The sequence below is a fragment of the Pan paniscus genome, chromosome 5 (assembly GCF_029289425.2).
Source record: "Pan paniscus chromosome 5, NHGRI_mPanPan1-v2.0_pri, whole genome shotgun sequence".
Classification (NCBI taxonomy): Eukaryota; Metazoa; Chordata; class Mammalia; order Primates; family Hominidae; genus Pan; species Pan paniscus.
This window is the reverse complement of record NC_073254.2, coordinates 37,188,899-37,212,594: the sequence shown is the minus strand read 5'-3', so window position 1 is coordinate 37,212,594 and position 23,696 is coordinate 37,188,899. Positions and strand designations below refer to the sequence as shown.

At 38.1% G+C, this 23,696-nt stretch overlaps 1 protein-coding gene across 9 annotated transcripts in view; it reads right to left on the bottom strand.

Annotated features, from left to right (window-relative positions):
* HDGFL1 (HDGF like 1) overlaps positions 1 to 23,696 on the bottom strand; it is a 267,849-nt gene that overhangs the window by 37,989 nt on the left and 206,164 nt on the right. For 2 of the 9 annotated variants that reach the window (XM_034961535.3, XM_034961537.3), the window contains 2 exons: positions 5,015 to 5,125; positions 1,620 to 4,596 (listed from right to left, as the gene is read on the bottom strand). The exons of 5 other annotated variants lie outside the window; for them this stretch is intronic. In XM_034961535.3, coding sequence (XP_034817426.1) covers positions 3,486 to 4,235 — 750 coding nt within the window. In that variant the 5' untranslated portion in view covers positions 4,236 to 4,596; positions 5,015 to 5,125 and the 3' untranslated portion in view covers positions 1,620 to 3,485. Of the gene's footprint in view, positions 1 to 1,619; positions 4,597 to 5,014; positions 5,126 to 5,398; positions 5,629 to 23,696 lie in introns of those variants that run through there. 2 more of the 9 variants (XM_055113219.2, XM_063605164.1) reach the window with 2 other exon arrangements.

The window sequence follows — 23,696 nt, the reverse complement described above, 5'->3', positions numbered from 1 at the left end:
ACTGAGGCACACGTTATTCAGACGAAAACAAAAACAGCACTGGAATTATTGGGAATTTTCAATAATCAAAGAAAATATTAAAAGCAGCACATTTTTCAGTCCACACAAAAACATCTCTTGGCCACCAAAGCATATAAATGGGGTATAATACCCAGGAAAACAGGGCTGAGAATATAGATTTTCTCCATAGTTCCTTTTATTAGGTTTAATTGTATTTAGTAACTCAGTGTATCATTCATTAGATGTACTACTAGTTGGACTATCTTTTTTTTTAAGCTTCTTGCTTGCTAATTGTGATCCATGCCGAATTTCTTGGAAGTGATTTTTTAATTTTAGATTCAGGGGATCCGTGTGTAGGTCTGTTACATGGATACGTTGCATAATGGTGAGGTTTGGGTTTCCAGTATCGGATTACTGTTTTCACTTCAATACCATCATCATCAAGAAGGCAAATGTGTGTGTCAAGTCCTAGTAAACAACTATTTCTATCCCCAATATTAGAAGCACAAAAAGAGGAAAGAAATAGTGCAAAGAAATAGACACAAATGGTAGTAATTTCATTTTCTATACTTCACATTATTGAATCATTTCAGAAGATGTGCCTCCATAAAACCCTTATCAGAATCATATGCCCGCCTGCGGCGAAAATACCAATCCATATTCAAACTTCCTATAGTCACATCCAACTTGAAAAATATTCAATGTGCAGTTGTCCTTATCATTTTACCAAGTCATTTAAAGACAAAACAATTGTCAGGTGCTGCCCCAAATGATATTGTTTAAACACCCACTAGCAACATCTATTAATATATTTTTTGCCTTACGGATTTCTAAATGTTTGCTTCAAAATAGTAGGGGAGAATAAGTACTCCCATTGTATTCAGTAGAAAGTTTTATTCAATGGGAAGCAATAAAATATAATGAAACAAAGCACCTATGATTCAGAATGAGAAAGACCTGCTTTTGAATCTTGGCTTTGTCATTTACTAGTTGTATGACCTTGGGAAAATTGTTTAACATCTCTGAACCCCAGCTCCCTGAGCTCTAAAACAGAGGTATTAGTAGCTACCTAATTAGGTAGTTGTATTAATAAAGACATCACATGTAAAACATACTGTACTTCCTGGCTCACTTCAGAGACTCAGTAATAGCTACTATCATGATTTCTTGTTATTAATACTAAAACGGCTTTTATTGACTTCTGATTTCATCGTTAGTGCTTTTCTAAATGTGCCCTTCAGGAGAAAGAGCGCGGGTTCTGGACTAGTAAAACCTGTGTTTGAATACTGAATGTTCTGTGGAATGCAGGAAAGGCCACTTAACCTCTGAACCAGAGCTTCTTCCAATGAAAAATTTGAGTATTAATGCCTACCTTGCCAGATTATTACAAAGATTGAATGAAGTCATCTTCAGGACACAGAGTAGACATTCAGTGGCTAGTAACTTCTAGTATTAATATTATTGCAATAACAGTAATTGAAAAACAAGGAATCATCTGATTTATATATCTTGAAGTAAAATAATAGCATCTTTTCAGGGATGGAAAACAGGGTTGTCTCCAGCTGCCAACCATGCTGGTTAGTGATGGCACAGCATGTTCTATGAGAAGGACTACAGTATTTACTGAAGCCACGTATGCATGCAATGTTGATGAATACAGAAATTAGGACGCCCAATACGTAACGATTATTATATTTAAATATCCTGAGATATCTGCACAAAGCCACTTGCAAATGCAAAATAGTCTACAAATACTATTTATTTTACAAACTGGGAGTATAAAGCAACTGTCTTATTTTCATGAGTAAGGCATTGGAAGAAACAGTATTACACGTGGGGAAGCAAGAAAAAAAAAAAGGCCAATCCCTTCACCCTATTTTTCCACAAAGCAGTTCTTTGGCAAAGCATTGTCCCAATTTGTCAGCATCCAAACATTCTAAGTTAACTTGTTTCCATTTATTCAAATCAGTGGTAGTGACTATTACAGATGAAGTGAAGGATAGAGACCTTAAGATAACAAAGGTTTCTCAAAGGTGATTCTAAAATGTCCCTGTATATTATAAATAATTGCTTTAACACAAGATGTATAAAAAATAAGAGGAGCATTCCATTTAAGAACCAATTATTTAGAAGCCAAAGGAACAGGCCAGAGAAAATTTGCTTTAATCAACTGGTTTTATTTCCTAGAACTGAAATATTCTATGGTTGGTTCTCAGATCAAACTTCCGAAACTGCAGTCAACAATTTTTCATCAGAGCCCAAGGGAGAGGGGAAGGGGTGAAAGAGACAATAGATGGAGAAAGGCATAAAGACCATTAGGAAGAGGGTGGGAGGAGACACATCTTCCTCTGTTATCAGTGGGCTACATACTAGACCTGTTGATGGGACCAGGTGATGGTACCTGAATGGAAAATGACACTGTGACGAACAGCAAACCCTGACTACAAGTCATAAGACTTCAAACAGAAAGGGAGCTTTCCAGTTTGTCTCAGCAATGGAACAGCAATGGGAAAGCTAGGGCCAGCGTGGAGGCACACCTAGGGGTAGTTCTTGAAAATTTTTTTTGGAACTTCCTTTTATTAAAAAGATTTTATAAAATATGTGTCTTTTCTTCTACGCCTGAGTGATATATATGACCGTAGGGTGGCCTTGAGGCTGTGGGGAGAGAAAGCGGCAGCCAAGGATCTTCCCAGGGCATCCCATCAGTGGCCCCAGAGATCTAAATGGGACAGATATTTCTCACGGTCCCCAACCAGGATATTGGGCAAAGTTAAGTTTTCAGATCTCACAAACAACTTGGAGGCCCCCAAAATGTTTTGATGAAAAACGGCAACTCCCAGAACTTCCTGGGTCAGCAAAAGGATTTGTGGAAGGGGGGGCATTCCCCACATGCTGCCCCTTTTCCCTAAATGTCTGAAGCTGGCAGGTATGGCAGGCATGGACAGGAGCTCAGGAAGATGTCGCTCTCCTGCCCGCTAACTACCACAGCTTGAAGACTGCTCATCCCAGGCCCTGCAAGTGCCCTCTGCTCTTTATCTGCCAGACCTTTCACTCCTACCCATATTCCTAAGCAGAGGTTCATAATGCCTGGGGAAGCAGGAGGGGTGGAGACGGGTGTCTAGAGGTGAAAACAGCCTGCCTGAACCCCAAGTCGGAAACGGAATCAGGCAACGAGTGGGCGGGGGTGGGGTGGGGTGGCGGGTAGAGGGGGGAGAAGAGGGAGCCGGAAGCTGGGATGGTGGCCTCACTGTATCCCAGGGAGGGAACTGAGGCCCTGACTCAGATCACAGAGGCGTGGGGGCACAGAGGTGAGAGTCAGGTGGCCTGCCATCCTGGGGCCCGGCAGGGCAAAGGAGCGCGGGTTGGAGGAGGACGGGCCGAGGAGAGGGAAAGGCAGTCCCAGTTTGCAGGCCGTGGCCAGATTCCCCAAGAACGGCCAGGCCGCAGCAGGAACGGGGCAGGGGCTCTTCTGGAAACGCTGCTAACTACAGGCTGTCGCGATCTCCGCCGCCCGGTGCCTCGGCATGCCACTCCTGGGAGGCCTCCTCGTCCGCGACTTCTTCCTCCCGGAGCTCCTCCTCCTCTGGCTGAGGCGGCTCGCAGGCCAGGCCCGGCTCGCTAGGGGCGCTGCCGTTCTCCACCGCCACAAGGAACGGACATTCCTCGTCGACGGCCGCCGCCGCCGCCGCCATCGCCTCCGCCGCCCTCTCCGCCTCCGCCTCCTCCTTCTCCTCTTGGTCGGGGGCTGCCTTCTTGGGTCGTTTGGGGGCGTCCTCCGGCGGGTCCCCCGCGCTCCTCTTCAGCGGCCCCTTCTCCTCCTCAGTGGGCTTGTCGTCGTCCGGCTTCCCCAATTCGTCGCCGCCGCCACCAGCGTGGGTCGGCTTGTCCTCGTCGCCCTCCGCGGCCTCGGGCTCCGGCCAAGGCCCGTCTCCGCTGCCCTTCTCTGAGGCTAATGGGCAGTCGGAGGCCTGGACCGTGGGGTTGTTCTCGATTTCCCACAGCCCCTCGCTGAAGCCGCGCCTCTTGTTGGGCTTGCCGAACTTCTCCTTGCACTCCTTGTACGGGAACAGGCGTTTGGGACTCAGGAAGGCCGTCTCGTGGGTCCCGAAGAAAAACACCTGGTAGCGGTTGGGCTGGGTCATGTCCTCTATCCTCGCCGGCCAGTGGGCATAGCCCTTTAACTTGGCAAACACCAGGTCCCCGCTCTTGTACGTGGGCATGCTGTAGTCCGACATAGCTGGTTCTGCGGACCTCGCCTGGGCCACACCGGAAGTAGACGCCGAAGTCTGCGCGCGCGCAGTAAGGGCGGCTGCTGGGCGGGAGTTGTTGAGCGACCTGCTCGAGGGGACCGGCGCCACCTAATGGGCGGGCAACGCTCGGGGCCCCGAGAAGATCCACTGCGAAGAGTGCATTATCTCCCGAACACGCGAAGCCCGTTGGAACCACCCTCGGACGCCATGATGTCTAGAATGCTGGAGGAAATAGCTGGGATGGCCGGGTGGCAGTTGTGCTTGTGGTGGCCTTGTGCTACTGATCAATCTCTACGGCACCTGGGCCAGATGGTTGCACAGTTTAAATAAACGGTGCCAGAGCGGCCTAGAAAGGGGGCAGTGTGACAAGAAAACACAGTGACACAGTTAGTACATATTTCCATGAAACTAGTAACAGCCCAGTGCAAGCATGCAGTGTCCCTGTAGGCCCCGATCTGCTCACTACAGGAAACTGTACACCTGCGTTAGGAGCAGCTAAAGAGATGGCTGTGTCAGTGGTTTCAACCCTTTTCTGATTTCCTCCGGGACTAGCACTGGAGCCTGCAGTGAGGCTCAAGAACTACGTGAAAGTCTATTAAAGGGTTAGAGTCAGCAGTGTGGTTAGGATGTCTAAAGTCCACATTACTGGCTAACAAAAATGTCAAACATTATTATATCTTTAGGGTCACAAAAAGTATATAGGAACACCACCACCACGGCAAACAGACATCGAAATATTTCCTACTTTCTATGGAAATGTTCACCTTGGATGCCAGACGTGAAGTTTAAACTTCGTTGGTGATTGTACCGTATTGTGAAAGATGAGGCTACATGGTTGTAACATTGAGATCACGGCACATGTTTTCAGTATCTTTCTAGAAGAGATGAAAATTGGGTTCATTATGCATAAGAATTAGGTAGAGATCTGCTCATATCGAACATGCTCTTGGTAACTAGAACTTCCTGTGAGCTACACACTAAAAAAGTATAATCTCAGCTGAGAAACTATTTTAAAAAGAACTTTCTTCAGATATGTCTCTTCTAAACATATGAATGAAAGTGTCAGTGCAATTGCAGTTGTTTACACAACTTTCTGCATCTTTTTTGGATCCTCCTTGCTAGCTGTGAGCAAACACTCTGAAACCTACCCAAATTTATCATACCAGTACTCTTGACTATTATAACTAGACAGATGTTCCTTCCCAGTGTAACCAACACACTAGACGAGAATTAGAGCCCTTAACCCATTTCAGTACAACTCAAATTTGTTTCCCATTTGCTGGGCTGGAACAGCCATTTTAACTCTGAATGGTTGAGACATGCTCTAGGCAAAAGGAGATATCCTCTCCCTAACAAGGTGAAATGAACATGAAGCCCTTTGATAATTCTAAAATTCTAAACAAGTTCTTTCAGCTCTTCTGTCAAGCCATTTTCTTAGAATGCCTATCTGCCCTGCTAATATCTATTATACCTTTATTAAATAAGTAACATCAACAATGCATCAACACTTCGTTTACAAATCAACATCCTGCTACAAAGATGAATCTGACAAGTTCCCTCCTCTCAATTTTACAGGGAAAGTGCTAGAAAACTAGAAATGTTTAGTGGCTGTAGAAGAAAATAGGAAATAATAGGTAGCTATGGAGCCCATAATGGGAAGGAATTTGGAATTTCTGTAAGCAGAGATATTGCTATATGTGGCCATTATTTTTCAGGTAAGTATGCTGTACCAATGCACATATCATGTATGAAGGTTGCTGAAGTAGGAAAAAAATCTAGCTAGATAGCATGTCTAGAAGAGGTATTTAGTTGTACCATCAGCTCAAACTGAAGGCAGGACCGGTTCTAAAAGCCAGCTGCTGAAGCTGAAGGTGGCAAAGGTGCCTCACTAGAAAAAGCCAACATCAATAGTTGGGTGGTTGAACTACAGCAGGTGAACAAGTATGAGGGTGTGAAGGCAGGACTGGGGATCTAAGGCTTAGAGCAATAACCAACACCTATGGAAAACTGAGATAAAAAGTATAGCAGGAAGCAAAGGCAAAAAGATCTAGTAGAGAAGGATTTATGTCTGCAAACAACAGTACAGATTCTATTAAGCAAAGAAGTGTTGTTCCCCAAGTAGATCTTGTGCCTCCACCCTTGCCCACTAATACAGTGTGATGCTGAAAGGCTGGCACAAAAGATGTTTACCTTTGAGGAGATTAAAATCTCGTTTAAGAGAAAAAGCCCGGACGAGTTCATTACAGAACAATACAAGCTAGCCTTCAAATGCTAAATTGTGTGTTCTTAAATACCCAAAGAATTCCAGGAGAAATCAATGAGAGTGTGGTTATTAGGGCAGGCCTACGGAAGGGGTAGTAGGAGATAGAATAAAAACAATTCTGGCATTTCTCACTTGTTTGCCAGCTTTGTAAGGCCAGGAGTTAATATAATCTTTGTGAACCTCTGCTACATGATTTCAAGATATTTAACTTAATACTCAGAATTTCTTTCAGGATTATTACAAATATTAATGGGATTATGGACATGAAAGCCCAGACGATGGCTATGAAGGTCTATGATGTGCCAATAAGTGTGAAGTTGACTTTTATTATGGATTAGGCTATTATTATCATTAGGCTAATTGAGGAAAAAGATATATCCAAAGGAATAGAGAGTCATGAATAAGGGCACCGAAGAAAAGTCCCCACCAGCTGAACTACATATTATATACAGAATTATATATCCAGCACATCTTTTGTATGAAACTGACATAAAAGTTTTTGTTACTTGGAAATATGATCTTGTAAAACAGTGTTCTCTAATTAAATTTATCACCTAATGGTAGTTTATTCTACCATTAGAAAAGGGAAAATGAGAGGAAGGTTGAGAAGAAGCAACCATTTAAATAGAGTTTCATGGAGACCACTTTCACAGATACATCCTTTCTTCTATTCCTACATTTTCAAGGATGCAATTAAGTGGAGTGATCTTGGCTTCTTTTACCTTTGAAACCAACTTGCTGTTAAAGCTATCGTTTCTCTTGCTCAAAGTTGAGGAGAGTAGAGAGGATACATTCATGATGACTTGGTTTGGTTTAGATTTAGCTAGTATATAAACAAAGTACTCATGAGCCACTGCAATGATTAATTTTCAGTAACTAGAACTCCATGAGTATAACTGTTCTAATAGGTAAGGATGTTTTAAAAATCATGTGTACCACGAACACCTGTTTGTCAAGCGGACCTAATTTCAGTGGCAGCATACCTATCAAAACAACACCTTAGAGTCCAAAACATATAACACTTCTCATTCCCCTTTTCTGGAAAACTAATGATAGGATTTAAAAGCTGTTTGGCAACAATTATGAAACATGGGCAATAAAACAATGTAATTATACAAGAGAGAGAATAGATATCTAATTGATGTTTTCTTGTTTAGTTACTTTTAAATTCAATTAGTTTGTTGTAAATTATGATTTAAGAGAAATGTGATTGTTTTCTGTGTGCTTTTGTCTTCATTAAAAATATTAACTGCCTCTGGGTTTATGCAATAGAATGTTTATACATGGTTGGTATTTGAGATCAAGGCTTTTCTTTTTAAAATGTTCTAGCAGACATAATTGTACATAAGTCCTCCCCTCCACCATGGGTAGAAATTCCCCCACTGGTTCTTTTTTAAAAAGTCGCAGGATGTCTGCTACCTCTATATTTTGTCACCTCTACATTTCATCCATGTCCACTTAGCCTAGCCTTTAAAGCCTCAGGGATTTCTGCAATACAGGCAACTGCTCAGAGTGGAAATAAATTCAGTATCAATGAGGATGTTCTAGGAGCCAAAGAGTAATTTAAGGGATGTTCCCAAGGAGCTATATCATCATCAATTTTTAAATATTTTTCATTTTTATTTTTAATTTTTGTGGGTACATATTATCATCATCAATTTGAAGTGAGTAAAATCTGAACTTGCCTTTGATAATGGACTTTGAGGAGGGAGACATGAGAGTGCAGATTTTCCAGGTGGTATATGTGTGCAATTGGGCCCCCCTTGGCCAACCATGAATGTGATGACTTGGTTTGGTTGGTGTGTAGGAAGGGGGCCTTTGGAGAGATTGGAATTGTTTGCAAAACTTCTGTTTTATTGGCCATGGAAGGAAAATCGGCACTCCAAGATTAAGAAAAGTGGCTGGTAATGAATAATTCTATTTCATTATTCTTATTTGAGGGCTTAAAGATTCTGAAACTTATTCTTTGGGAAAAAATTTAAATAAAGTGTGTTTAAATAATATGAATACTTTGCTAATTTTGCGTGATGATATTTATTCAAGCCTCCTACATGAAAATGTATGAGTTATTTATATAACTAGCAAAGTTTAAACAAATAATAGTTATCAATGCTGGTGAGTATTCAGTAATTGGGGATTAGATGCAGATAACATCTATTTACATAATAATTACCTGATTAGATGGCCATACTCTGTAAGGTTTTTAAAGTAAAATTTAGTGACTTGGAAAATGCTTGCAATTCGCATAAAGAGACTGGATAAAATATATAGCGTATGTAATTTATGCGCTTATATGAAATCATGTTCCTTAAATTTAACATGTGGCTAATTCTAGGACCCATTTGAGAGAAAGGCTATTTGAAATAAACAGGACAGTGGGCGTTAAACGTGATGCTTGCGACTATCAAGTGCTCGATTACTATTAGCTCTTAAAATAGCCAGTACCTGCTCTATTTTCTTAGTTTATTTTTTTCATTACGTGATATATATTTTTGTTGTTACTATTTTTGCTGTTGTTGTTTTCTACAAATTGTTTCTGGTTCAGAATTTAGCTTGTTTCTCTAATTTTATAATAGGCATATACTTTTTTCTTACTTTTTGGAGGGGCTGTGTTGTTGCATTAAAAGCACAGTTTGAAAGACCCAAGATCAACAAAGTCATGTTTACAAGGAAATATGAAACTCAGTTTTGCAATTTCAATTTTGTATTGCTTGCCATTTCATTAAGTTGTCGTGTAAATGCTTAAAATGATCAAAGCTTTTAGAAAGCCATGCTCAAGTTTTTGAGGATATAACCTCAAAAACCCAATTGTCTCAATTGTCTCTTACTCTTCCAATGGTTTTCTAGCTTTCAAAATAATTACCAAATTATTAAACTTCAGAAATAAGTAATTTATACTATTTCCATTTAAAGAAATCATCAACAGGTGCATGATAATGAAAAGGTGGGAATTTTTAACTAAAATGTCTAATTTTGAATTACTGAAAATGATATTTTGAAGATAATTTTTACTAATAATTTTTTTCTATTTTATTATTGGAAATCTCTTAAATTTTTAAGTAACTTTGGCTTAAGGATATAGGCATTGAGTTGCTAGTTATCTTTCTGTCTTTACCAAAAGTTTATTGAAGGTAAATGGCTTTCTCTTGTCAAACATTGTGAGGGAAAGGCTGTTTGTAGCTTTCAAAATAGTTTAGGATTGTTCTGTAGTAGGTAGCATGTATATTATTTGTTGAAATAAATACTTTAGGAAGTTTAGTACTTTTATATAAATTCAAAAACTCATACGTAATAGACTAGAGACCAAGTAAAAGAAAATCAGAGAAGTAGAAATTTAAAATAACTGTGCTAAATCATCATTGAGCTCAGTGAAATCCTCAACAACCAATGCCTCTCTCTTTTAGAGTTTGTTCATTTTTCAAATGAACCAATGATGAACACACACTTTTAAGTCCCTTAATAATATTTTCTAAATAACACAAACAGTGACTTTCTGAACAAATATTGTAACCACTTCTCATTTTGGTCACTCTTGATGGTGAAAAAACTTCTTTCTTAGAAAAAATGTAGTATGTTTGATGCTTGTAAAACTGAAATACTGAAATAAAACATTTTGGATATAGTTTTATAGTCTTTGCTGTTCAACAATCAGACATAACCCATACTCTGTTCCTGCTTCTCAAAGTCTAACCTTAATGAGAATATATCATAATGACTAAAATTACAATAGAGCTGATAATTTTTGACTATCATTTATTAAGCATGTATTATATGTTGCAAACTTATACAAGCATTTTATATCTACTTTCCCAATTAATTCTTGAAACCCTTTGCTATATTGCCTTTGCTCCCCCCATTTTTTTGCGCTGCCCACTTATTTATTATAAGCATAATTCATTGAGGAAATACAGCCAACCAGAGACGTTGGTTGAGGGAAGAATGAAGAGAGAAGAGTGAAGCAGATACAAAAAACGTAGAACTGTCAGGAGCTGTAAATTACTATAAGGATCACAAAAGAGAGGAGAAAACTGTCAGTCCCTAGAGCAGCTTTCGTTTCCAAAGTTTTTTCAGTTACAATTTGAGTTCAGCATATATACATCTTTACATTAAAAACCTTTTGTCTTAAGATGTGTGAGTGAGCCTCTGTGTCTTAGAATAAAAAGTACCAAGTAGAACAATAATGAAACTGACGATATATGATTGGCATAGGATTTATAAAGGCAAAATGATGTTAACCACACATCAAACAATGTTGATGTAGACATGAAATCTCTCCAATGTAAACACTGTAGATAAAAGTCGAATTCATTTAAAAATGATCAGCCTTTCTTTTTCTCCCAGGCTATTTATAACTGTAATCTGTAACCATGTAAGATAATTTTTTTAAGTTCATAAAGTGACATATATTCTGAGATTTTTTTACCAGCCACCATCTGGTTTCATGATAGCTGACCATGCTTTTTTCCCTTTCAGTAACAACAAAATCCATAAAAGTTTTTATTGAACAGATAAATAAAAACTGCTTACATATTAAGTTGAACAATTTGATATTAATAATGAATACTGCTTTGGTCAATTACAATTTTGAAATAGTAAATTTAGTTACTTTATCTTTACTAATTTTAGTTGCCTCCCACATTTTCAATAAAACTGAAAAAAACTGAAAGAATAAAAGCATATGGCTTTTTAATATTGTGCAAGACTAATTTGGCTTTGTTCAGTTTTCTCATATTTTCTTCAGTTTGCCTTGTAAGACTGCTATAAATTGACAAGAAATTTTTGGCTACGTGTGTAGAAAACAGCAAAAATTGAATGAAATCTAGAATATAATACATTCTTTAGGACACCACTTCAGGTTATACATTAACATGTGAGTGCTTATGTGCTTGATAGAGACTTAAGTGCTATGGGAGAGACATCATGAGTATAGAATATTTTAACCAATCATCATACCAAGTGGTCTGTGTTATGTCAATTCTTTATTTTTAAAAAACATTATTGATGATCTGCTATGTGATCTATTTTCTAATTCATTCATATTATTTTCAAATTTATATAATCAATAAAAATCAAAAAGCTTATTATTTTGTTAGATACTTCTGTATGCCTGCTGATTTTTAATCTGCTTTATCTATTTCTGATATAAATGTTAAGATTTTAGCAAAATCCATAATATATGTGGATTTTTCAATTTCCTTTGAATCAGGTTGGTTTCTGTTTTATGCATTTCAAGGCTATATTGCTAAGTAAATACATAGTTTTTATTATTGTATTCTACTCCCTTTAGATTCTTCATTTTATTAGAATGAAATAATTGCCTCAGCAAATGTTTTTGCCTTAAATTCTACCTTGTCTGGTATTAATGTGCTTTAGCAGCTTTTTGTGATTAGTATTTGAGTGTTACGGATCCTTAATTTTAACTTTCTAATGTCATTTTTTAAAGTTACATTTCTGAAACCAATACATAGGAAGATTGCTTTCAGTATAATCTCTTATCAGGAGAATTTAGTCTTTTTCATAACATTTTGTGATAAATTCAATGTCTACCATCTCATTTTTTGTTTTGGTTCACCATAACTTTGTAGGATTTTTTTTCTCCCTGCTTTCCTATCTTCTTGTGTATTGATCAAATTTCTTTCATCATCGTTACCATTGTTGCATTATTATTATTTGTGCTTTTCCTTTATTAGTTTGAAGGGTATAACTTTCTTCCTTTAGCAATTGTATTCTTTAACATACACACTTAACTATAAATTTTTCTAGCTAACTCTAAAGACTTTAGCTTTTACAAAATAGTCCCAACACCACACTCTTTGTCTAAAGTTTTATTTTTTCTCTTTTATATTATATAACATTTATTTTTTATAATTAATTAAATTTACTCACAATTTTATCATTAATTTATTATTATTTCTTACATACCCTTCCTTTATTTTTGATGAAGGAAATATATCAGTAACTGTCTTCCTGAAATTATGGATGGCTGGGTGTGGTGGCTGCCGCCTGTAATTGCAGCACTTTGGGAGGCTGAGGTGGGCGGATCACCTGAGGTTGGGGTTCAAGACCAGCCTGGCCAACATGGTGAAACCCTGTCTCTACTAAAAATACAAAAAGTAGCCAGGCATGGTGGCGCATGCCTGTAATCCCAGCTACTCCGGAGGCTGAGGCAGGAGAATTGCTTGAATCCAGGAAGTGGAGGTTGCAGTGAGCTGAGATTGTGCCACTGCACTCTAGCCTGGGTGACGAAGCAAGATTCCACCTCAAAAAAAAAAAAAGAAAGAAAGAAAAGAAAGACAAAAGAAATTATGGAGTAGTGGAATTCACTTAGCCTTATGCGGCTAAAAATGTATTTATTCTAACTTCACTCTTAAATAATATATTAGCTGAGTATATAACACATATTCAAAATGTATTGTTTTAAGCATGTGAAGGAATTATTCCACTGTCTTCTAGCATCCTTTGTTGCTGCTGAGAAGTCTATCCTCAGTGCAACAGTTATTCCTTTTCTGGTATTATGTCTTTCAGTTTTCCAACTATCAAGCTTTTCTTTATTCTTAACATACTGCAGTATATCTAGATATTTACTCAATTGTCTCCTTTTAGAACACTTACATATGTATATTAAATTATCTCAATCTATAATTCATGTTTTAACCCTCTCTATATACTGCTATATATAGTAGAATTTCTCAAAACTATATTCCTATTTATTTATTCTTTCTGTCTTAGAGGTTGTCCCATTTATTATTTCAATAACAATACTTTTCACTTTAAGAATTTCTATTTTTATATCTACCTTTTATTATTTCATTTAATCTGCTTTAGTTCATAATTTCTTGTTTCTTTTATGGATGTATTCATTTTTTACCCTTTCAGATTTTCTAAACATATTTATTTTAAAACTACTATTGATATTTTTCTCTCCTTTTAATTTAATCTATCATTTCATTTCCTGCTGCCAACTGATAGCTTGGCTCAAGGTTCCCTGGCTGCAAGATTGTCTGCTTCTTTGTACCTCTATAAAAGGTAGCACTGTAAATGTTGTACCACCCAAAATTAGTAAATCAGGGCTTTTTTCAGCCTCCTCTTCAGTGTCAGAAAGTTCCACACTGGCCCAACATGAGATCAGCAGTGAGGCCAACTCTAGTTCCCCTCTGCATGTGAGGGACCTTATTTCTTTCTATCCTATAGAATCCAGAACACTTTGTCATCTCTGCTTGATTCCAAGCTCTGATACCAACAGACCTTGCAGTATTAGTTTCTCTTAATATTTTGTATTTCATTCCATTCTAGCTTATCAATACGTTACTATTTCTAAGTTATTTAATTGTATCTTTTATATTTCATCTGCTTTTGCTATGTGTTGGATCAGAAAGAGAATGTTGCAAAGCATGAATTTACAACATCTTAATTAGGCAGCAGGTAGTTATAAAATGTCATGCATACCCCTTTCCTTGTCAGTTTGCAAATTGAGGACAAAGATTCTATGCACAAAATAATTAGAGAAAACAAAACAGATTCTCGGAAACACAAAAACAGGCACATATTTACACAAAAATAATCAGGGAGACTTTAGATGTGTCAGCAATTGATATTTTTCTTAAAGAATGTGTAAGATTGAAGACAATGACTTTATGCATTTTATTAATAATAATTAATCTGCTATCTTCTTTACAGATTCACTTTATTGTGTGCCTTGAAGATGTAGTGTATGTACCTATCATCAGTGGTTTTTGAGAGCTACAATGACAGTATGTCAATCATTTGGGTAGCTGTAACAAAATACCATAATCTGGGTGTCTTACAAACAACAAAAATGTACTCCTCACCGTTCTGAAGGCTGGGAAGTCCAAGATTGAGGCACTAGCAGATTTTGGTGTCTGGTGAGAGCTCACTCCATAGACTTCTGTCTTCCCACTGTGTCTGCACATTTTCACATGGCAAGGGTGCCCACGGGGGACCTTTTTATAAGGGTAATAATCCCATTTACCTACCAAACCCCCACCTCCAAATAACATCTCCCCAGTGTCCCTACCTCCAAATGTCATTGTATTGGGGATTAGATTTCAACATATGGATTTAAGAGGGCATAAACATTCAGTCCATGGTATGCTAAATTATAGTGCTCCTAGTGCATAATTAAGTGGCAATATTGAGAGAAAATAATCAAATGAGACTGCTCCTTCCTAGCAATCTTAAGTAAATGTTTGTCTGAGGAATCACCCAAATTTGAAGCTAGTGCAAAAGGTGAAAATGTATGTATGTCTGTGTCCTCTAAGAAATATTAAGACTGCAAGTTGTGTATATGGAATTTAAAGGAATATTCTTTGAGGAAAGTATTAGTAACAACTAATTGGATCAGTATTGACTCATTACCCACAGATCTTCAGTATCTAATCTAAGTGTATTTTACCTTCCCTCTGTGCCTGAGTTTGCAGCTTTAAGCTACTTCATAAAATTTCCATAGCTTTGGAAAAGTCTAAAAATAATTGCACTGCATAATGCTCTAACATATCTCTGATTCCTGCTACTCAGGGCACTTCCTAGGCGTTCATCATACATGCCAAGAGCCAGCAAGTGAATAGTGACAAAAGGCAAGACATTCATAAATAGGCCCACAGTTTACTTAATGCCTCTGTTTAAGTTTCTCTGACTCACACTGCACCTTAGTCCATTCAGCCATTTTACAGAAATAACAGTGGAGATAATTGCGCCTGTGCCTTGTTAGTTCTAATGTTTAGCTTGACTCAGACTAATAAAATCTCAAACTGAAGAAAAACATTATACCTCTTCGACTGCATGGACAAGAGCAACTGCAGGCTTCTGACACAGGTTTTGGCAGGGTCTGCAAATGGATGACTGAATAGCTTCAAAGTAGGTGATGGAAATCAGGAGACAGGATTAACCCACAAGACATGTCTGTTTTAAGTCAGCTTGACTTCTATTTATTGCAACTCTGACATTGGAATAAACCTGTTAAATATATTTTGAAAATGCAACTAAGTGTAAAACATGATACCTCTCTTTAAAGCTCTTTTAATTGAATGCACCTGGTGCTTCTCTCTATCAATTTATGTTAATGCCACACACATGGGCAAACAAGACCTAATTACAAATTAAGCAATAAAGCTGTTTGTAAGAGCAAGTGTTCTCTGGGTCAAGTCCATGAATTACGTGTGTGTGTGTGTGTGTGTTTGTGTATGCAAGAGAGAGAGAGTATACAAGTGTAAATGTAAATATGTATACACTATATTTCTTGACCTTTGTTATAACTGGCAACTTATTTTATTGAACACTAGTTTTACAGAGACACCTTCTGTGCAGTGACTCGATTTTCCTAAAGAATCAGAGGAATTCCCTAATTACCTAAAGTTCTGGGTTATTCTAATATTAAGATTATTTAAAGTCCATGAAAAATAACTCTGTTTCTTGAGTGATCATTGACTGAGTCCTCTCATTCCAGATCTGGCTGCTGTAGATTTGAAACATTGCTCAGAGTTCTGACTCTGCCCACCTCACCCCACCCATTCAGCCTTTCTCCAGGTAGCCATGTAGAAGCCGGAGCTCAGGAAGCAAGCCGATGGCCAACTTTATGTCCCTGCACTTGACACTATCATTGTGGAAATTAAAGCACCTCAAAAGCTGGCTTTTCACTGCTCGCTATCCTCTATTGATGCAGTAGTGCTAACGAGAGACCTGAGACTGTTTACGATTTACTTCAATTTATGGAACTTTGCTCCTGGTACCTAAACTGTGGTAGAATGTAGGTTAATTTTTGTTGAGTTCAGTTACATATAAATTTATTGAGCACCTATAGGCACAGGAATGACAATGATTAATTAAATAAAATCCCTGTCTTCAATGAGCCTACAGCTAAAAATATTCTTATCTAATCCTTCCTTTTGATTCTCACTGCCATGGGCACTGCCATGGTCTCAGATCAACCCTGGACTCAACCAACAGTAGACAACAGTTCCAAAGTGGACGCCAAATTTCAGTTCATCGCGTGTGTGTGTTGCAGTAGTGGGCGGCGGGGGCAGGGGGACGGGGTGTGGAAGCGTGAGAGGGAAAGAGACTGAAGGTGAGGAGAATTTCAGCCCTCGGTTGATTGCGTCATTATTATTGGGCTGTACAAGGGGCAGCATCCACACTTGGTCCTAACTCCCTTCTGCTTCTCTCTGATTGATACACCATTACAATGTACTATGCTACAGCTTCCTAGTAAAATGTGCAGTATTGTCTTGTCTGTCCTCATGCTTTCCTTTACTTAAAGGTAGTGTACTATCAATCTCATTTCATCTCGTTTTCACTAAATACTACATCCTTATGATATATCTGAGTATATAGGTATAGTGTGTTTCCAGCTGATACATGTATCACTACACACGCAATGTTTTACTTAATTCCTCTAGTGACAAACACTTGGATCGCCTCCAATTCTCTACTAACACACACATGCAGGCACACACAAGTGCTCTCATGAAAATTCTTCTTGTTTACCTCCCATGTGAAAATTTCTTTGGGATACGAAAACTACTTGAGGTACTATGAGTAGAGAGTGATTTAATGCAGAAATGAGGTGTTTAAACATCATAAAAAGGGCTAGAGGAATGACAACAATCTAGTGAATTCCTCCACTAGATTTCAGGGAATCTAGGAGCCTGAGGAGCTGCAGCTCTTTCCAGACCTGCGGTGGGAGATTTTCAGTGAGACATTCAAAGGCCACTGTGAAGTCTCAATCCAGACCCAAAAACTTATTAGCCCTTATAATAATACAGGTCTCAGCAGCCTGCCAGATCATGGGCAAATGTCTCTTGCTGTTGAATCCAATCCAGAGTTTGGCTGGCAAGGACTTCCTGAAGCAGGCCCAAGTTTCCAGCCCTTGCAAGACAGGGGAAGGATTTAGAATGCTCTAAATCCTCCTCTCAATCCAGAGCCCACCTAGGTCAACTTGGTCCCTGGCAAATGTCCAGGCATCTGCTGGAGTAGAGGAAGGATGGTCACTGGACTCATAATTCTAGACAGATCATCTGGGGGTCGAAAGGCTTTTTTATTTCAGCCTTTCATCTTTCTCCCTGGTTACAGCCCTGACTCCCACCTTCAGCTATAGGAGCTGCATCTAACCCCTGAGCATGCCTGGGATTCTGCTGCAATACCAGCTTTCTTCTGGGCCTCCTTTCCTCCCTTGCATCCCTTCTGCAGGCTTAGCTGGCTTTTCTGTTCCATAAATTAGCTAGTACATGTCTATTTCCCCATGCTTCTAATTTCTATTTAGTGTTCTGATGTCTCCTTTAGTTCTATTTTTCCTTATGTATTTGTGCTTCTTTTATCTTTTTAAATGTCATTTTAATGTACTTTAAGGAGAGAACAGAGATTAACATTAAGTTCACCTTTTGCCATGTTGGGAGGTAATCAGTAAATATGCTAAATGAGAATCCTCTTATATTTAAAATAATAAACTTGACATAAAAATGTATAAATACCTAACTTTGTCTAGTTATATATTCATCCATCCATATTCTTTTAAAAAAAATATAGAGACATGAAGTCCTCGCCCATGCCTATGTCCTGAATGGTATTGCCTAGGTTTTCTTCTAGGGTTTTTATGGTTTTAGGTCTAACATTTAAGTCTTTAATCCATCTTGAATTAATTTTTGTATAAGGTGTAAGGAAGGGATCCAGTTTCAGCTTTCTACATATGGCTAGCCAGTTTTCCCAGCACCATTTATTAAATAGGGAATCCTTTCCCCATTGCTTGTTTTTGTCAGGTTTGTCAAAGATCAGATAGTTGTAGATATGTGGCATTATTTCTGAGGGCTCTGTTCTGTTCCATTGGTCTATATCTCTGTTTTGGTACGAGTACCATGCTGTTTTGGTTACTGTAGCAATGGCAACAAAAGCCAAAATTGACAAATGGGATCTAATTAAACTAAAGAGCTTCTGCACAGCAAAAGAAACTAACATCAGAGTGAACAGGCAACCTACAGAATGGGAGAAAATTTTTGCAATCTACTCATCTGACAAAGGGCTAATATCCAGAATCTACAATGAACTCAAACAAATTTACAAGAAAAAAACAAACAACCCCATCAAAAAGTGGGCAAAGGATATGAACAGACACTTCTCAAAAGAAGACACTTATGCAGTCAAAAAACACATGGAAAAATGCTCATCATCACTGGCCATCAGAGAAATGCAAATCAAAACCACGATGAGATACCATCTCACACCAGTTAGAATGGCGATCATTAAAAAGTCAGGAAACAACAGGTGCTGGAGAGGATGTGGAGAAATAGGAACACTTTTACACTGTTGGTGGGACTGTAAACTAGTTCAACCATTGTGGAAGTCAGTGTGGTGATTCCTCAGGGATCTAGAACTAGAAATACCATTTGACCCAGCCATCCCATTACTGGGTATATACCCAAAGGATTATAAATCATGCTGCTATAAAGACACATGCACACATATGTTTATAGCGGCACTATTCACAATAGCAAAGACTTGGAACCAACCTAAATGTCCAACAACGATAGACTGGATTAAGAAAATGTGGCACATATACACCATGGAATACTATGCAGCCATAAAAAATGATGAGTTCATGTCCTTTGTAGGGAGATGGATGAAACTGGAAACCATCATTCTCAGCAAACTATCGCAAGGACAAAAAACCAAACACCACATGTTCTCACTCATAGGTGGGAATTGAACGATGAGAACACATGGACACAGTAAGGGGAACATCACACACTGGGGACTGTTGTGGGGTGGAGGACACGGGGAGGGATAGCATTAGGAGATATACCTAATGCTAAATGACGAGTTAATGGGTGGCACATGTATACATATGTAACAAACCTGCACGTTGTGCACATGTACCCTAAAACTTAAAGTATAATAATAATAAAATTAAAAAAATATAGAGAGACAAGGTCTTACTCTGTCACCCAGGCTGGAGTGCTGTAGCACAACCATAGCTTACTGCAGACTTGACCTACTGGCTCCAGCAATCCTCCTGTCTCAGCCTCCCATGTAGCTGAGACTACATGCACATGACACCATGTCCTGCTTTTTTTTTTTTTTTTTTTTTTTTTTTACCTTTTGTAGCAACCTGGTCTCATTATGTTGTCCAGGTTGGTCTGGAACTCCTGATCTCAAGCGATCCTCTCTCCTCAGGTTCCCAAACTGCTAGGATTACAGGCAGGAGCTACTGTGCCTGATCTATATTTTATTTTTATGTGTTCAGCCATTATATTATGACTTTGGATGATGATTATCCTTTAATATACCAGAATGTTGATGCTATTTTCAACCTCTGTGAGTAAACTATATTGAAATTTGCTCCAACAGCTGAGAATAGTCATCTTCAAGGGTGTACATTGTTTATGAAGAAATAAGCAATGGAGTGAGTTTCTCATTTATTTGGGTCATGTTATTTAAATGTATTAAAAATGGTTATGAACTGGACAGAAGTCTATTTTTGATTGAGAAGAGTCTGCCTGTGTCAACCAGGAATGTGCTAAAATCTCACAAATATTGTGGGTTAATTTCAAGTTTATATTTAAAGGATTCTTATTTCATCCAAATATTGTTCACACTTCCAAATGTGAATTTCCATACTTTCCTTACGAATTTGCCACTGAATGTGGTATTTTGATTAGTGTTGTCAGGAAGTACCTAAATATTTTTCCCTTTTGATTAGTAGTTAACATTCTTCAACAAATTCTTTATTAGTCACAGGCCAATATGGCATGTGCAGGAAAAGATACTGAAATAAAGACTCTAGATCTTGCTCTGTTTCCTATTCTTAAATATAGGCCTCCATGTTTCTTGTCTGTATGAGGAGTTGGGCTAGATCACTGATTCCTAATAGGGATGGATATAGTAAAATCATCATTAATACAACTCAGTCATGACTGTCTACAGTGGTTTTAGGGATGGAACCAGAGTCACACATACCTGGTTTCAAATCCCAGCTACTCCACTTATTCATTTTGTGATCTATTATTTAATTTTTGTGAGAATCATATGTTATATGAACAATTGGGATAATAATAATAGTTTCTCACTCATCTGCCTTTATGTGAGTACAGTCATCTCTGGGTATACCCAGGGGATTGGTTCCAGAACCCCCGTGGATATCAAATTCTGCAAATGCTCAATTCCCTTATATAAAATGAAGTAGTACATTGGTGAAAATTAAATGTAATAAAGTTTGTAAGACACTTAATTCATGCCTCAAATGTAACAAGCACCCAGTAAACATTAGCAACAGGTATAAAACAATATTACTATGGCACCAAAATAGTGCATAAGACTACAGAGAGAAAACCAGTCATATAATTTATTCTTATAGTCAACATTTGTTGAGTACCTACTAAAGCCAGATGTTGTTCTAAGCACTAATGAAGCAAAATGCCTTCATCCCCAGAGCTTACTTACATTCTAGTAGAAAATGTAATAAAATAAAAATATGATATGTTATGGTATAATATGATAACATACAGTGAAAAGGCCTCAAAGAAAAATAAAGTAGGGCAAAAGAATTGAGCATGATATGGCGTAGTGTGTGTTCTTGTATATAGTGCAGCAGAGAAGCCCTCTCTGAGGAGGAGATGTTTGAGTAGAGACTGCAGTAGGCTAGGCAGGTATCTGGGGGAAAAGCTTTCCAGCCAGTGGGACCAGAAAATTCAAAGATGCTGTGTGTAAGCAAGCTTGTATGCTCAAAGAATAGAAAGCTGGCCATGTGGCTAAAGACAGGAAGGACATAATCGTAGAAAATAGAGACAGAGATATAGACAGAGACCAGGCAATGTAAGTCCCTGTAGAATACAGTAGGGACTTTGAATTTTACTTTCCTAAGTGTTACTAGAAATGATTGGAGTATCATAAGCAGAGAATTAACATGATTTGACTTAAGCTGCAAGCACACATGAATTTAAATACTCTATGGAAAAGTTACTGAAACTCTGTGGCTCATTTTTTCACTTGTTTGAGGGAGAGTTAAAAGAGATAATGCAGGGTAAAGGACAAACGCAGTGCTTGGTGCAAAATGCATGCTCAATAGCCTTAAAATTTGAAATTCCTCCTCTTCAAGACCTGAAAGTCTGGAACAACAATAGACACAAGACCTGTCTCAATCAGTACTTTCTTTCCCACTAGTTAATCCCAGCTCTGACATTACCCTTATTACAGCCACTCCTTTCTATGAAACCATTTTTCCCCTAAAAGATAATAATTATTTCCCCTAAAAAATAATAATCCCCTTCTACAATAATGCTTGTTTTCCCTTGAGAGGATTTAGTTACCCTGGCATTTACTAACAGGGTCCATTTAGTTGCTAGTTGATGATACTTTGAGCAACCAGGGCACAATACTTGCATTGCAATAGAAATAATCATAAAAGTAAGTGTATATCAGATGGGGTGCTCCACAGAGAGAACCCCACAGTGGGCCCAAAGAGAGCAGTATGGTTTCTGGTCCTGGGGTTGAAATTATAATAAAGTTAGATAATGGTAACCTGGAGTGGGCTGATGAACAAGACATTGTCTTCAGACAGCTCTACATTTCAGGCTGCAATTTCTTTATTTCTCCACACTTGAGAAGTATATGTCCCATGGAGCCACCCAGAGAGTAGCAGACACATTTATACTAGAAGCCAAGGTTTCAGAGCCAAGCTCTTCTCAGGTTCAAGGTTTGACACCCCAGGCTTTCCTGGACTAAGTGTTTCATTTTGAAAAGAACATTTTCCATTTGATCTTTGCTTCTTATTTAGTCCTTCTTAGCTTCATCTTTTATTACAATATTTGTATTGGGCCATTGCCTTTCAGTGACTCAGTGAGTGGATATTCAGGGGTATGTATTTCTTTTCTATCTAAAAGAATGAATTGTGAAAAATCTAAGGGTAGAAAAGGGCCTGTACAAAATATATACTTTCTTGTCAATGATTCAAAGAATGCCTTGGACATTATTTAACTTGAATATTATATTAAATTTTGTGTCAGGAAAAAATATTCAAATGTAAATTATACCTGAAATGTTAGTGAAGTCTGTTGTGAAATCTAATCATCAATCTTTTCTGGGTCTGGCGCATTTAAGAATTCTTCTTACATTTTTCATGACCTGATTTAGAATCTTTGCAGCAGATGTGGCACCGTGTATTGAAGTTTCCCTGTACACTGAAATTCAACATTGAGTCCCTGGGTCTCCACATCTGGGAAAATCAGGCAAAACTCAGTCTTGACTCTTGCCTCCATCTAATTAGAGGGACAGAGATGCTTCCACTCAGGCCTCAGAAGAGACTCACAATTTTTGCCTTCATATCTCAAATCACAACTCCTAACAAACCTAGGATAACCTGGTAGGTGTTACTATTATTACATGATGAAAGACTAATGTTATGCACTTCTCAAATGGGAGTGCTAAGTGAAAATAAATGAGAATCTAGATATTTTCTTTTGAGTCATATGGACCTATTCCCCAAGCCTTTTTCTCTTTGTTATAGTTTCATACAGAATTCAATGTTAACTATTTATTGCTATAAATTTTCTTGCAGCTGTTCCAATTAAGTTATTCAGATGCAGTTTCTTGTCATTTTACCAATGTTCCAGCTGCTTCTAATCCTTTTTATGTAGTGCTTGAGAAATACGTTATACATAAATGAGAACATAGTTCCCAACAGGTAATATTTTGCTCAACCTTTCTTGCCTCTAACTCTTAACTGAATTATGGGTCCACACAATCTTTCTTTCTCTGTTCTGTTTTGAAGCTAACCATTCTAACTATTCTCGTGATCTCATATTTTGTCTACCTCCTCTGAACTTGTTCCATTAATTACTTATTCTTCCTCTAGCTTAATTTCTCACTCTTCATTGGATCTGCCACTCAGCTTGGATTAAAGATCTCTCATATTACATTTTTTTCTTATCCTTCCTTGTCAAGCTCTCATCCTCATCATCGTTACTCCTTATTTTCATATTTGGAAAAGTTACTTTACCATTTAACTTTTACTCCTCCACTCACCTCTTTATATACCTTTTCTCTCTACCACCTTTCAGAAAGTGTTCTTTCAAAATTACCTTCTAATTTTTGTGTCCTATGACCTGTCTTCATTCTTGGATGCCTTATTTCTCCTCTAGATTTTAAAATGTTGGCTACTCACTCCTTTTCAAAAATTGCGT